At 40.2% G+C, this 16,521-nt stretch overlaps 1 protein-coding gene across 4 annotated transcripts in view; it reads right to left on the minus strand.

Annotated features, from left to right (window-relative positions):
* Positions 1–16,521, minus strand: part of LOC134570713 (uncharacterized) — a 124,567-nt gene that overhangs the window by 5,453 nt on the left and 102,593 nt on the right. For all 4 annotated transcript variants that reach the window (XM_063428669.1, XM_063428678.1, XM_063428660.1 and 1 more), the window contains 3 exons: positions 14,370–14,413; positions 5,792–6,521; positions 2,442–2,491 (listed from right to left, as the gene is read on the minus strand). In XM_063428669.1, coding sequence (XP_063284739.1) covers positions 2,442–2,491; positions 5,792–6,521; positions 14,370–14,413 — 824 coding nt within the window. The remainder of the gene's footprint in view (positions 1–2,441; positions 2,492–5,791; positions 6,522–14,369; positions 14,414–16,521) is intronic.

Raw genomic sequence — 16,521 nt, forward strand, 5'->3', positions numbered from 1 at the left:
AATCCTTTTATTTTACGTTGACATAAAGGGGACCAACACATTCTGTTTTGCAGCACAAAGGAAAATAAAATCTCTTCACACCACATTTACAAATATATTTCGAGGAGCTACGTTGCAATGTATTTATTATTTAAAGTCCTCAAGTATCTGAATTAAAATTCAGTGGTATCTGATGTTGGATATTTGGTTGCAAAGCGTGCTCTTCTTTGATGATCTATTATTTCTTATATTTCCCTCTACTTTTCTTTCTAAGTGTATTTCTCTCAATAATTGCCCTTTGTCTTGGACTCATCCTTGATTTGACAAATTACTGTCTTCATAATTCTGTGTTATCCACTAGTTTTAAGTAATATGGTCAAATATGTGAGGACCTCCATCGTCATGGAAATCCCCATAGGAAAGCATCGAAAGCATTATTCAATGCTTTCCTATCGGGAGGTCTAATGCGCGGCATTGCACATTAGGTTTCCCCCGCCGCCGACCGCGCATGCGCGATAGGTCTCCCCTGCCAGCTGCCGTCGGCGGGGTAAGAGCGTGGGCGGAGCCTGACCCAGCGCCGAGGGACACCGACGCTGGATACAGGTAAGTCACTGAAGGGGTGAAGTCACTGGATAGATTTGGTGGTGAATGTTAAACACATTACAGCAATTGGGGTTTGTTGGAGGCAGACAGTCCATTCAGGGGATCAGCATGACAATAACAGCAGTTGTTCCGTTCCAGGGCTCATTTATATAGAGGTCATCACTACTGAGTCTCAACACAAGGAAATATTTGATCTAGTGTATTTGCATTATTTATTTAGAATTTTGAGATATATATATATATTTTTTTATTATTTTAATACCACTCTTTAATATTGTCTGTAACTTATATAAGGGACTGCCCAGTCTGATCTCTTCAAATGGATTAGACTTGGAGATTGTGATGATGTTAAGAGATGTGCATTAGGGCTGTCCACTCTCCCTGCACCTTTTTTTTTTTTTTTTTTTTTTTAAAAGAACACTCCAAACACCATAACCACTGCATAACCCACTAAATTATTTTGTAACCAAAAGCTTTTGTTTATGAGTTAAACTGAGCCTAGCTTGGTGTTACAGGGTTATACTAAATGGCTGAGAGCTCTCAGCCAAAGAGCTGTCCCTGCACTGTAGGGCTTAGCTGAGTGAAACTAACAGAAGCTCCATGCAGGCGTTTCCAGCTGCAGAGGAGGTGTCAGCATGTGCCCGGAACCAGGTAAGCTCCCGAGTCGTTCTTAAATGGTTTGAATAAATGCTCTGGGAGAGATCAGAGCACTCCTGGCACCATAATCTGCATAGCAGGCAGTAGTTGTTATGGTGCTTTGAGTGTTTGTTTAATTTGTCTTTTGACCTCTTGATATGCTTCTTACACAGTACCTGCAGAATTTAAAGGTATGCAAGTGGGAAATAATTCCCTTAGGTTTACAGCATTTGCAGATGACACCTTACTACGTGATGCAGGGCTTCAATATGTGATTATATAAACGTTTGTGATAAACTTAAAGGTTTGTGATAGGCATTCTTATTCTTACTAAACTATTGTTGGCTGGGGGCAGAGCCAGGGTCGGTGTACCCTAAAGGGACCACAATATTCATTGTTTATTTTACCAATGACAATTACTACATGATGCAGGGCTTAGGTGTGACATTACAGTCCGAGGAGGTATAACACAAATCAGAATGAGCAGGGGGACAACTCTGTGCACTACATCACAATATCCAAGTGATCATAGGTAAGACCTCTCATCTGGTAAATATAGAGCTACAGTTGTTGTGGTTGATATTGATAAGTGGAGAAAGAGGATGCATGCCACATTTGGAGATCTACTGACTTGTACAGCTTGTGCAAATGACAAGGGGAGGGAAAGAAAAAAAGGGATACAAATACATCTCTGCATTCCCACACTGATGCTACATACAAAAAAATAAATAAATTACCATATACACTGGTAATTCACAGAAATTATATCTCTATATTCATACACACTAGTGCCTCGCAAACAAAATACAACTACATTCGCACACAAGGCACTCAAATACACCCTTGCACCAACACTACATTCAGTTACAAGCTTGCATTCATTCACATCGATATTAAATGCGAACACCCCTCTATGTTCATATATATATAGAGACACTACATAAGTATATAACCCTGCCTTCGCCTATACTAACACTTCACAATACAGGCATGCTGTTAATAAAACACACAGTTCTTGGTAACTCTGTGCAACTATGGTCCAAGGTGCTAATCAAATTTAGTCTAGATACTGGCAACATTTAAGATTGTGGCTAAAGGATAATCATTTTTTTTTTAACCCAGCTGCACCTGTATGATAGGAATCCAATTTGAGATCTAGTTAAATTATAAATGAAAGCAAATTTTATAGAAATTGTCAACGTGACAAAAACAAGGCATCTTACATTTTGTGAAGAACTTAAGTTGATAGATGATACATCGATTTCTGGATTTACTGTTATTGAAGAGAACAATGACATAAATTAATACATCTTGATGTACAAATAGTTCAAAATAAATGGACATTTGTAAAAAAGTTACACAATTTCAGGTTACAGATTCTATTGACTGACGGTATAGGGTCATGCAAGATTCTTTCAATTGACATCACAAAACTATCACACAGTGGGATGCAACCTGAAGCTGTAATACTTACTTACATGCCGTGAGCGCAATTCTACTTGGGTGGGTTTATCAATTATATTTTGTTAAGCTATTGTGATTTTGTTTTAGTACATATTTTATCCGTTTTAGTTTGTTGGTATATTTATGTGTAAGAGACTACAGGGCATAGTCTTTGAGAAGACTGCCACATTTGTCATCGTAATTAATAGGTTTTTACAACTTGTTCTGGTCCGAGGATGAGTGCCTTTTACTACTGGGCCTAACTGCATTTGTTGGAGAGAAATACGAGAAATAACACACACTTGCAATGTATATTATGAGTTCAATTCAGGGTCATTCACTTAAAATTTTGGAAGTTATTTTAGCTGCTATTTCTGTTTTGGGGCATCATGTCTAAAATATTTGTCATGCCTGGTCTCAGATTGTCTGGAATCACCAAGATGATCTAAACTGGTTACAATGAGATCAGAAACACCTGCACATAAATATATTGCATTGTGCATTTTCAGCTAGGTTTTCAAAACTGATAAACTGCTCCTCCGGTTCTTCTAGTTACACAATACAGAAATAACATTAAGTATATAAGTATATATAAGCAAATGCAACAAAAACAAAAAAACAGGATATGTAAAAAATCCAAACATCAGGTTTCTTTAAGTATATGATAACATAAATTGTAAATCAAAACAGGATGTGGTCTGGGCTCAATTGCAATCAAGTTGGTATAGTGCAGGGAGGTCCCAGGCACCAGCTTACCACATGTGGTTAATGGAGAACGGATACCTCAACACAGTTTTTTTTTAATATAATGATCATTTCATCAAGTTTTGAAAAGAGAGATTCTATGTTAAATTAAGTATATGTAAAAAAAAAAAAAAATGAGAATCTCCTCCAATTACTATATGACAGGATCCTCAGCCATATACAAGCACCTTGGGGCAGACAGTGTTTGAATTTGACAGTCGGTCTGATGTCACTGCACTGTGCAGGGAGTGAAGCATGGTAGACTCATAGAGATAGTTTAACCCAAGGTGTATGTATATGGCTGAATGATCCTGTCATATACTAAAGGGAGGGATGAGTTTTCTAAAAAATTTTTGCATACAATTCATTTAACAAAGAATCTATTTCCTTTCAAAATGTGAAAGAAACATTAAATTAAAAAATATTATTGAGGAGACAGTTCTCCCTTAGGCCATTAACGAACAGTTGAACCTCAAAGTCTGCAAAATGATCACGTTGCCCCTTCACTTCCTATGCAGGACAAAGACTTAAAGCCACGGACCAGGTACCGATGATGGGCAGAGAGTATCAGCCGACTCTCAGCCTAACAATAGCTTCCCATTGAGAAAATGTAAGGAAAAAAAGGAACATGTCATTTTCACTCACTTTTCTCAATGGGGAACTATTGATAGTCTGTGAGCGTCACATCCAGTCTTCCTGACTGATGCCACACACCTGCATAGGAAGTGAAGAGGCAGAGCAATCAGTCCCTATTTTGCCCAGAGTGCTCATTTAATTTTACATTAAATGTTTTATACCAGGGCTGATCTAGGTTAGGAGTTATTTTTTTTTTTTTTTTTTTAAACTAGCAAAGTTTAATTTACAATGATAAATATACGATTCTTAAAAAAAAAAAAACTATAGTCACCAGAACCACTGCAGCTTAATGTAATTGATCAGGTGCCTATAGCCTGTCCCCTGTACCCTTTTCAATGTAAACGCTAGATTTTCAGAGAAAAGGCATTTTTTACATTGCTGCCTAGTAACACCTCTAGTGACAGTCACTCAGACGGCCACTAGATAGTCCTGTGACCTTTGTTCAGCGTCTCCACATACTGCATGGAGTTGCTAAATGTTACCCATAGAGAACATGTGCAATATTCTCCTATGGAAAAGCATTGGTTTAGCGGAGATCATAAAGATTGATGATCTCATCCATGGAGGCAGGACAAGCCACGGCAAAATCGACACGGTGTGGGGAAAAAGGTGAGTAAAAACACCTCATGTGATCGGAGGGGTGCAGGTACCTAAACAGACACACACAAACTCTGACATACATACACACACACAAACACTGTCATACACACACACACATTTTCTCACACAAACACTGACACACACACACACTGACATACATATACACACACTGACATGAAAACACACACAACACACACACTGACATACACACAAACACACACTGACATTAACACACTTTGACATACACAAACATACAATCTGACATACACACACTCACACATTGACATTTTTAATTTGAATCCACCAAGACTCCCTACCTTTGGGAGAGCTGAGTGGTCTTTTCCTGGGGTCCAGTGGGGCTGCTCTTCCTGTGTGTGAGGTAGCAGTGATCTTACTGTGGCTCCTCTCTGCTCCCTGCAGTAGTGCCTGTAGTATTGTATCACTAGACAGCGGGAGGGAGCAGAGAGGAGCCACAGTAGGATCACTGCTCCCTCGCGCGCTGCCCCTGCCTCTTCTATTCTCCCCAGGGCGGCCGCCTCCATGATCTATGAGCCAGCTGCCCCCATTCAGCCCAAGGCGGTTGGCTACATATTCCATGGGGAGAATGGTGCGGCCAGCTACATGCTCTCTGAGTCAGCCACACCTATTCTCCCCAGGGTGCTCGGCTACATGCTCCCTGAGCTGGCAACTTCCATGCGCCTCACTGCAACCGGCCGGCTCCAATGTTCCCCCACCGGCCACTTTAGCTAAAGGGCTGCAAATTCCAGGTGCCAGGGAATAATTTCTAGTCGCCATCGCGACCTCGCGACCTGTTTTATACAAACACTGAATGAACTAGAATACATTAATAATAAAAGAATTCAGTTACATAATAGTTTAGTATTGTGCTCTGGGGTAGAAGCTTACAATCCTCTCTCTACTAGGAGGGCAATTTTTCCCCTTGCCAGCCCTCTTCTGACTCACCCAATCGTAACTATACATGATTTCTGCTTTGGCAAAGTTATACAATATAAAAGAGAAACCTTTCTGACAGGGTTATTTCAATCACAGAAGATGATTTTCTCTCTGGAAAGGCAAAGCTGTCTATATAATGTTAGATTTTTCAGTTACCCAATATGAACGCACTGACTGCCACAGACAGATAACATACCTGGTGTAAGCACATCCATATTATTTATCACATGTTTTGGACAGCTGAGGTCCTCAGGTGCTGTCACCGACGAGTCTTTTGTAACAAAAACGCTGGGTTTACAAAGTGAATTAGAAGTCATTGTTTCTGAAATATTCTCTTGGGTAGTAGAACTGGTATGCTTTCCCACTGATTTGGATTTTTCAGTGGAAACGTTTGCAGACTGCAGTTCCAACTTGTCTATTCCAGTGCTAGAATTTGCTTTCTGTGCCATAGCAGTGCCCTTTTCTTCAGCAGAATCATCAAGCTGTGCAATTATTGTGCTTCTTTCAGGAGAGATGCTTGGGGGTGGTTCTAATAATGTACCTCCATGTTCCATGTCAGAACCTCCAGGGAACCTTACCAGTAAATTAACTTTTGCATTAGGGAAGCTTTTCTGCTGTGTTTCCTTGGCTTCATGAGAACTGTTTGGTGGAGTCACAGATTTATGTTCTACTTTAATAGTGTTTGTGATTTGTGGTGTCACTTTGTCATTTGCATTAGAAGGCAGGGGCTCTTTGCTTGAGACCTGAACATCATGAAATCCTGAAGGCTTTAAATCTCCTATATCTATTTGGACAGTTGAACACGTAGATGGTTCTACAGGATGTGACTGAGGGATTTTCAAAGTATTTGTCACTGGTTCATGTTCTTTACTATCAGACGGTGAATTTTCACATCTGAATGATTCTGTCATGGTTACGTCTTTGCCCTAGGGCAAAAAAAGATATGCCTAGGTTAGAGCTTACACAGAGTGTAGGACAATACACATTTCATATATTAATGTCCATATTTAACCCTTAAATGAAAATATCAAAGTATTTAAAGGAACATTCCAAGCACCATGGTTATGGTGTCACAAGTGCCCAGGCACCCTTCCCACTGTTCATGCACAACCCATGTTAGAATGATTTGACTTCTTACCTGTGTTCTGCCAGTATCTGCTCCCTGCCTCCACTACCTCAACCAGAGAGCTGGAAACTCTGAGATAATACCAGCAGTCCAGAGCTTAGATCGCTGGCTGAGAACGATCACTGCCAGGCTTAGCTAAAGAGAGCTAATGGAAGTTTCTAAGTAGGAGCGTTTGGCTTAATGGCTGAGGCAGGGGAGTTTGGAAGCAGAATTCTATTCACAAACAGGACTATGCATAGGACACAAGGTCATGCGTTTAGACTGGAAGAAAGGAATGTTTTATTACAGTAAGAATAATAAGGATGTGAAATTCTCTGCCTGAAGAAGTGGTTTTATCAGAATTTGTACAGATGTTTAAACAGCAACTGGATGAATACTTGGAAAAACATAATATTCAAGGATATAATTTTTTCAATTGTAGGGTAATAGCTTTTTGATCCAAGGATAAATCTGACTGCCATTCTGGGGTCAAGAATGATTTATGTCCTAGTTTGTTGCAAAATTGGAATTGCAGTGCTACATTATAGTCACTAAAACAAACTTTAATGAAAAAAGTTTAATGAAAAGGTTTTTTTGTGTATGGATCATGCCTCTGAAGTTTCACTGCTCAATTATCTGTCATTTAGGAATTAAATCACTTTGTTTCTGTTTATGCAGCCCTAGCCACACCGCCCCTGGATGTGACTCACACAGCCTGCATAAAAAAATGGTTTCAGTTTCAATCAGATGTAACCTACTTTAAAAGTTTTTATCTCCCGCTCTGTAAATTGAACTTTAATTACATAGAAGAGGCTCCCGCAGAGTTTGGCAAGCTATTAATAGATCAGGAGATAGGGAATTCTAAATTAAACAGAATTTACAATAAAGGAAGTGTAAACCTTGGATGTCTCATTACAGGAAGTGTTTAGGAAGTCTGTGCAAGTCACATGAAGGGAGGTGTGCCTACAGCTGTATAAACAAAGTGATTGAACTCCTAAATGTAAGTGTATTGAGGTGCTGAGACTACAACCTAACTATACACCAAAACTCCTTCATCAAGCTAAAGTTGTTTTGGTGACTATGATGTCCCTTTAACCCCTTAGTGACCTGACCGTTTTTCAATTTTCTTACCGTTAAGGACCAGGGCTGTTTTTATAATTCTTTATTTTTGTTGTGCATATTATGACAAGAGAGCTTGCACAGCCACGACAGCATGGGCAAGTACAATAATGACATTAAGGAAATACATCATCATGGCATACGTAAAAACAGCACAATTTTTTTAAAGTTAAAGAAATCTAGATGTTAACAGTGTATGTTCACGTTTAGTTGAAGTAAGTTATACTTAAGAGGAAACAGGCTTGAAGAACAGGCGTATAGACAGGCGTATAAAAACAAGCTTTGAAAAGAGGCTTATTGATCAGGCTTGGAAAACAGGCTTATGGCTCAGGTATATGAGTAAGGTTTAGAGATCAGGTTTAGAGATCAGATTTACAAATCGAGATTGGAAATCAGGCGTATAAGACAGGTTTAAAGATCACGCTTATAAAGCCGTCTCAAAGAGCAGGCGTAGAGAATGTGTCTCATAGCAGTTTAACAGTTTAAACAATAATGCCGAAATGGTTATACATGCTTATAGCAAGATTGCCCTGTGGCACTACTGAGCATTCCTAAGTGCCGAATGGCTAGGAACATGGGTAGTCATGTTGGTCGCAGATAAATGGTAAGGGCTTATAGTCCGTGTGGGGCATGCATGAGGCATCCAAGTCCAGGTGCTTCGGTATTTAAGTCCAGGTTAGGGATGCCTGCGTGGGGCGGCATAATGGGTGTCTCAGCCTATACCTAGTACTGGTAAATCCTGGATATTGTCCCACTCTTTCTCACCATTGTCGTCCCTTGGCGTGCCGGTGCCGCTTCTGGGGTCGGGTCCAGCGTTATCTTTTGGGGTATGGTGCCCCGCGGTCTGTGGTGTTGCCTCGTTTGTTGTGTATAACCGATTCTTGCTGCGCTGGAGGCTGCGATGTTGAGCAGGTGAGGTATCAGATTGCGTTTGCTGTGTAATCCCGGGCGTTTTGGTTTGCAGGTGTAAGCGTGCGCCCATCCCGCCTGCCGCCATTTTCCATCTCTGGGCCCGCTGGAGCCTGTATTGTCGGACAGCCATTTTGGATGCGCTTGGTGTCTGCTGATAATAGCTGCGGCGTGCTGCAGGCCGTATCCACTTGGTTACCAGTGCCTCTGCTTGGCGCTGGGTCGCTCCTCTGCTCACCAGGGTGTCTCTGAAGCTTGTGCATAGGCTATCGAATTTCTCCATTGCAGACCTGGGTGGCTGGATGGTCTGCGCTTTGTGTGAGTGCTGGGCGGCCATCTTGGCTTGGTCAGAAAACCCAATCTGGCTTGTGGCTAGGTCTGCTACCTGGCCGTTGTGACTATTGAGGACCGGGATATCCCCCGCCGGTCCAGAGGGGGGGGGGGGGGGGGTAGCTAGGAGGGTGGTCGCTTAAGGGTTTTCGTGCCGAGGAGAGCGGCCGCCTCTCCCCGGCTTCAGCCCCAGTAGGCCGCATCTGCATCTCTGCGTTCCGAGCTTCGATGGGCTCCGGGGTGGCACCGTTGGGTTCCGGAGGATATCCCCAACGTGGGTGATGTACCCTTAGGTAACTGTGTGCTGGGCAGCCACTGATTTTGCCCCGGTTTGTGCCCTCTCGGCGGGAGCTCGTGGCAGATGCGTCCGCACGGCTCGCAGGTCAGCCAGGGCTGTTTTTACATTTCTGCAGTGTTTGTTTGTAGCTGTAATTTTCCTCTTACTCATTTACTGTACCCACACATGTTATTTACCGTTTTTCTCACCATTACATGGTCTTTCTAACGATAACATTATTTTCATATTATATAATTTACTACAAAAAAATTATAAAATAGGATGAAAAAATGTGTAAAAACACACTTTTTTCTAAATTTTACCCCCAAAATCTCTTACACATCTACAACTGCCAAAAAACACTGATGCTAAATAGTTTCTAAATTTTGCCCTCAGTGTATAAATACCCAATGTTAACATGTTCTTAGCTGTTTTTTGCAAGTTATAGGACTATAAGTACAAGTAGGACATTGCTGTTTCAAAATATATATTTTTTAAATTTATCATTAGTGACATTGTAACACTGTTATCTGTCATAAATCTATTAATCACAGCTCACATGTACATATTTTTGTTTAAGTAGGCAACCCAGGGTATTCAATATGGGGTATGTCCAGTCTTTTTTAGTAGCCACTTAGCCACAAACACAGGCCAAAGTTAGCATTTATATTTGTTTGTGTGCTAAAAATGCAAAAAACTATTATGAACGCTAACTTTGGCCAGTGTTTGTGACTAAGTGGCTACTAAAAAAGACTGAACATACCCCATTTGCAATACCTTGGGTTGTCTTCTTTTGCAAATGGTATGAAATCATGGGGGTAATTCTCATTCCTGGGCAACCATACGCTTTCAAAAGCAACATAAACAATCTGGCAAATTTCAATGTAAAAAAATGGAAAATCAAGCATTATATTTGACCCTGTAACTTTCAAAACACTATAAAACCTATACATGAGAGGTACTGTTATACTTGGGAGACTTTGCCGAACACACATATTAGTGTTTCAAAACAGTAAAACATATCACAACAATGATATCATCAGTGAAAGTGCCGTTTGTGTGTGAAAATGTCAAAAAACTTCACTTTCACTGACAATATCATCGTTGTGATATGTTTTACTGTTTTGAAACACTAATATTTGTGTTCAGCAAAGCCTACCGAGTAAAACTGTACCCCCCATGTACAGGATTCAGGGTGTCTTGGAAAGTTACATGGTTAAATATAGTACTAGCAAATTAAATTCTCTGGACTTTTGGCCTGGGTTGTCAAGCAGGTACCCCAAATTGCAATCAATAAAATTACTTAATTATGTAAAAATATTACATAAATATGCACGTAGAATTTAAATATATATACATATTTATTTGACGTCTACATGTATATTTATGAAATTATTTTTGTAATTATGTATATGGACATATGTATATTTTGTATTTTAATTTTTTATATGGACATATGTATATTTTATCATTTTATATGTATATTAATATCAAAATACAATTAGAATACAATTACACACACACATATATATATATATAGTTATTATATATGTGGAGAGTAAAAAATGGGTCGCAAGAGAATACTGAGAACGGGCAGCAACTGAAATAGCCTGCCCTTCGGTCGGTCACCGCTCAGTTCTCAAGCTGTTTTTTGCTCATCTTGTGCCATTACAGAGAGAACTTCTCTGAAACATATCAGACTGGTCCCACCCATACAGGCAGTCCAGATCCGAAATGCCAGCAAGTTCCCTCTGCACGAGAGACACAGCAACCCCAGACGATCGTTTCAGCCTTGTTAGGCATTATCAGTGAGGCATAGCTGATATCTCCCTAGGCACCGTGAGCAAGGGGTCCACGTCTGGATTATCCCTTAAACTTGTGGAGAGTAAAAAATGGGTCGCAAGAGAATACTGAGAACGGGCAGCAACTGAAATAGCCTGCCCTTCGGTCGGTCACCGCTCAGTTCTCAAGCTGTTTTTTGCTCATCTTGTGCCATTACAGAGAGAACTTCTCTGAAACATATCAGACTGGTCCCACCCATACAGGCAGTCCAGATCCGAAATGCCAGCAAGTTCCCTCTGCACGAGAGACACAGCAACCCCAGACGATCGTTTCAGCCTTGTTAGGCATTATCAGTGAGGCATAGCTGATATCTCCCTAGGCACCGTGAGCAAGGGGTCCACGTCTGGATTATCCCTTAAACTTGTGGAGAGTAAAAAATGGGTCGTAAGAGGATACTGAGAACGGGCAGCAACTGAAATAGCCTGCCCTTCGGTCGGTCACCGCTCAGTTCTCAAGCTGTTTTTTGCTCATCTTGTGCCATTACAGAGAGAACTTCTCTGAAACATATCAGACCCGTTTTTTCTCTCCATAAGTTTAAAGGGTAATCCAGACGTGGACCCCTTGCTCACGGTGCCTAGAGAGATATCAGCTATGCCTCACTGATGATGCCTAACAAGGTTGAAACGATCGTCTGGGGTTGCTGTATCTCTCGTGCAGAGAGAACTTGCTGGCATTTCGGATCTGGACTGCCCGTATGGGTGGGACCAGTCTGATATGCTTCAGATATGTTCTCTCTGTAATGGCACAAGATGAGCTAAAACCAGCTTGAGTTCTGAGCGGGGACCCACCGAAGGGCAGGCTATTTCAGCTGCTGTCCGTTCTCAGAATACTCTTGCGACCCGTTTTTTCTCTCCATAAGTTTAAAGGGTAATCCAGACGTGGACCCCTTGCTCACGGTGCCTAGAGAGATATCAGCTATGCCTCACTGATGATGCCTAACAAGGTTGAAACGATCGTCTGGGGTTGCTGTATCTCTCGTGCAGAGAGAACTTGCTGGCATTTCGGATCTGGACTGACCGTATGGGTGGGACCAGTCTGATATGCTTCAGATATGTTCTCTCTGTAATGGCACAAGATAAGCTAAAACCAGCTTGAGTTCTGAGCGGGGACCCACCGAAGGGCAGGCTATTTCAGCTGCTGTCCGTTCTCAGAATACTCTTGCGACCCGTTTTTTCTCTATATAGTTATTATATATATATATACACGTGTGTATTTTTACTCTAAGTGTATTGTTATATTAATATATGTATATATTAATAAAAAATACACTTAGTATGACATTATATATAAGATATATACACATTATATTTAGATATAATATATGTAAATATATCATATATATCATATATATATATATATATATATATATCATATATATATATATATATTTATATTACATTACATATATTTATTAATTTTCTTTAAAAACTTTTTTAAAAACTTTTTTCACCAGCAGAGGGACTGCCTGTCAGTTCAGGCAGTCCCCATGCAGGGAGCACTATGGACGCCTATTTTCAGAACGATCACATGGTACGTGGGATCCTAATTTGCTGAGGGGGGACTGTCTGAGCTGTCAGACAGTCCCCCCAGACGGAGAGGAAGACAGATCGCCGGCGGGGGAACGGCGGAAATCAGGTAAGTGCATAGGAATTGCCGCGGACATACCTAGTACATCCTGGGGGTTATGTATTTTTTTTAACTTTTTTTTTAAAATTAATTTATTCTTCACCGAGTGCCTTGACCTCTCGAGGCACTCAGCACACAAGCAGAGTATCAGAAGCCTGCCTGATGGCTTCCGATGCTCTGCTACACTGCCGGGCGCCAAGCCCGGCAGTCAGGGAAGGTATTGCAATATGGCTCGACATCAAGGCATCGCTCAAATTTGCTGTGGACGTGTATCAGGTACATCCGAGGTCGGTAACGACCATTTTTGCCAGACGTACCCGATACATCCATGGTCACTAAGGGGGTTAAGTGTTAGACTGTGCAAACTGCATAAAACTTTGAAGACGGTCAGTATCGTGTCAATTAACCAGATCAGTGTAACTAGGTTACAAGCTAAATGGCATATCAAAATTAAAGCATGTCTCTAATTTGACCTTATAACTCTGCAAAAAGCGTGGCTAAGGTATACATGGGTATTGGTGTGGGATGTTGACGTATACAAAATGGGTGAGGGTGTTTATGGTAGCTTGATATGTTGATTTTAATTCAATTTTCAATGTGTATGGGTAAACTGCATAAAAATCAACCAATCAAACTTGAGGGCATGTTTGTTATTGGAACATACAACTTCCTATAAAACAGATATACGCAGGAGTTAGTGCACAGCAGATCATTTTGGTTTTAAAATGGTAATACATTGTATTGTTTGATCTTTAACTGACAGAAATTGACTGTGATCCAACAAGCAAGACAAAAAAATAATTTAATCTTGAGGAATCTTTTGTTTGCTGCAGTAGTTGTGTAGAAATGAATTTAAAGGGACACTATAATCACCAGAACAACTACAGCTTATTGAATTTGTTCTGGTGAGTAGAATCATTACCTTCAGGCTTTTTGCTGTAAACACTGTCTTTTCAGAGAAAATGCAGTGTTTACATTACAGCCTAGTGATAACTCCACTGGCCACTAGATGGTTACTTGAGGTCCTTCCTTGGGCAGTGCTGTAGAGTAAGCAGCACGGCCATTCAGTGGTTCCACCCTCTGCATGCAAACACTGAACTTTCCTCATAGAGATGCATTTCTGATTGGCCAGGGCTGTGTTTGACTTGTGCTAGTTCTGCCCCTGATCTGCCTCCCTGACATCTGCTCAGCCAATACTATGAGGAAGTATTGTGATTGGCTCAGACCACCACTTCTGCTGATGTCAGCAGACAGGGGCAGAGCCAGCAGCTACTGACTTGAATACAATTAATATTTTACTATATTTAGGGAGGCAAGAGGGGGCCAGGGGGGATACATGTTTGTGTTCCTGACCCTATAGTGCTCCTTTAAACAAAAGTGATTTTTTTCCCCCCTTGTATTTATTCTAAAACATTTTATCCATACTTAATTAGTATTTTATAAGCATTAGGGGTCTTAGTTGCTCAATATAAAATATGATGGATTCAAATGTGCTAATATTTCGTATATTAATCAGAGGAATTTGAAAATTAGAGAAAGGGTTAAATTCAAAAGCTTTATGCATACATTTCCAATTTCATCGGCAGCAGTAATATCACTTGGAAATGATCCTGAAATAAATTAAAATAATTAATTAGACCACTATAATAAAAATAAATAAATACACACAATTTAAGCACAGCTTATTTAAATACATATTCTAAATAACACAAATACAGAGTTATCAAAAAAAACTAACATTATGCAAACTGATAATTTAATTTTTGTTCATGTGGTCATGATTCAAAAAATCCATAACTTGTGGGTTATTGGATCCTCCAACTAGGGATGTTGAACAATCCTAAAATTCCTTGCAACCACTCCTTACTACCAGCTCCTGACACTGGAGATCCACAGTCAGCTGTGTTACAAATGGAGGAGAAGGAATCCCAGCAAGAAACTAGCAGGAAAGAGAGAAACCGGGCAAGGAGAAAAAAACTACGGTACTTTAAACCAGCAATCTAAAGAAAAAACACAGAGGGAAGGATGAGCCTTCTGAACAGTGAACACACAGATAAAAATCAATATTATCGATAAGCATAATTTTGTTTTTCGTATTCTTGCAGTCACAGTCCAGAGCAATAACATGTGGAAAGGTATATCCAAGCCGCACGGACAATATGAAAAATAGAGCGGGCACGGAAAACAAGGATGCAGAAGAGTAAACGGGAAGAACTGACTGTAAATCTTTCCAGGTAAACACAGTATTAATGGATGGAAAAACATCAGAATATTAAAACTTGGCAAAAGTGCGTAGAGAGAACCAAGTGGCTGCCTTGCAAATCTGCTCCACGGAAGCCACGTGCTTGAAGGCCCAGGAGGCAGCTACAGTTATGGTAGAATAATGATCATGACAGGCACTGGCCTATTTGCCAAGGAACACGCTTGACAAATTAAACACTTGAGTCAAAAAACGCAGTATGAGCCAAAGCTTGGAGATCTTTGCGATTTCCTGAAAAGTGAACAAAAAGGAAATTGCACTTATGAAAAGACTTTGTAGGCTCTACTAATAATACTTGAGGGATCTGACCACATCCATGTAGTATCTTCTTCCTTATCACTGGCAGCCACATAGTCCGCAAGGATACAGCATCCTCACATTGACACAGAAACCCCCATAGACAAGCTATATCAATATGTTGACTACCCGCTAGACTATCTCCCCACTAAACCATGAGGAGTGTTTGTCACAGCGTGTAAACAACCCCAAACCACTCTAAGTTGAACCTATCACCAGCAGTACAACCTTAACTCGTCCTAATCGAAGAGCCCTACGTTAAGGTTTCAACTGAGGTTCCTATTGATAAAGTTTGATGAACGGAAGCTTTTAATACTGTTTAACGTTTCTGACATACAACTGTCTGGTATACTGTGCAATTGTATCTACTAAATTGTTTATTTTCTTTTCTGTACCACTTCCTAAATGAAAAATGTAATTACAAATAAAGATTGTCAAAAATATAAATAAATTACTCATAACTAGTGTTAACCTTTTTTCTTGAGATGCTCTGTTTTACTTTAAATTTATATGCAAAATCTAGAAAATATCAAAATCCATTTTACACAAGCCAAACAGAGCAAAAATAGGGAGATAAACTAAAAACATTGTTTTATTTCACTCCTTGTCTGATGACTGCCAGGGCAAATGACCAAGTTCATAAAAATATTTGACAGAGCTAAAATGAAGATGTCCTATGTCAGAATAATGAGGTTTGAATTACTACGTTAATTTTATTTTTACAGCTCACAAATACATATATGTTATATGCAAGTAATACTCAAAAAATTAGAATATCGTGCAAAAGTTCATTTATTTCAGTAATGCAACATAAAAGAGGAAACTAATATATGAGATTACATTACATGCAACGCAAGATAGTTCAAGCTGTGATTTGTCATAAGTGCGATGATTATGGCTTACAGCTCATGAAAACCCCAAATCCACAATCTCAGTAAATTAGAATATTGTGAAAAGGTGCAATATTCTAGGCTCACAGTGTCCCACTCTAATCAGCTAAGTAAGCCATAACACCTGCAAAGGGTTTCTGAGCCAAATGGTCTCTCAGTCTGGTTCAGTAGGAATCACAATCATGGGGAAAACTGCTGACCTGACAGTTGTTCAGAAAACCATAATTGACACCCTCCATAAGGAGGGAAAGCCTCAAAAGGTAATTGCGAA

Source organism: Pelobates fuscus, chromosome 1, assembly GCF_036172605.1.
Source record: "Pelobates fuscus isolate aPelFus1 chromosome 1, aPelFus1.pri, whole genome shotgun sequence".
Classification (NCBI taxonomy): domain Eukaryota; kingdom Metazoa; phylum Chordata; class Amphibia; order Anura; family Pelobatidae; genus Pelobates; species Pelobates fuscus.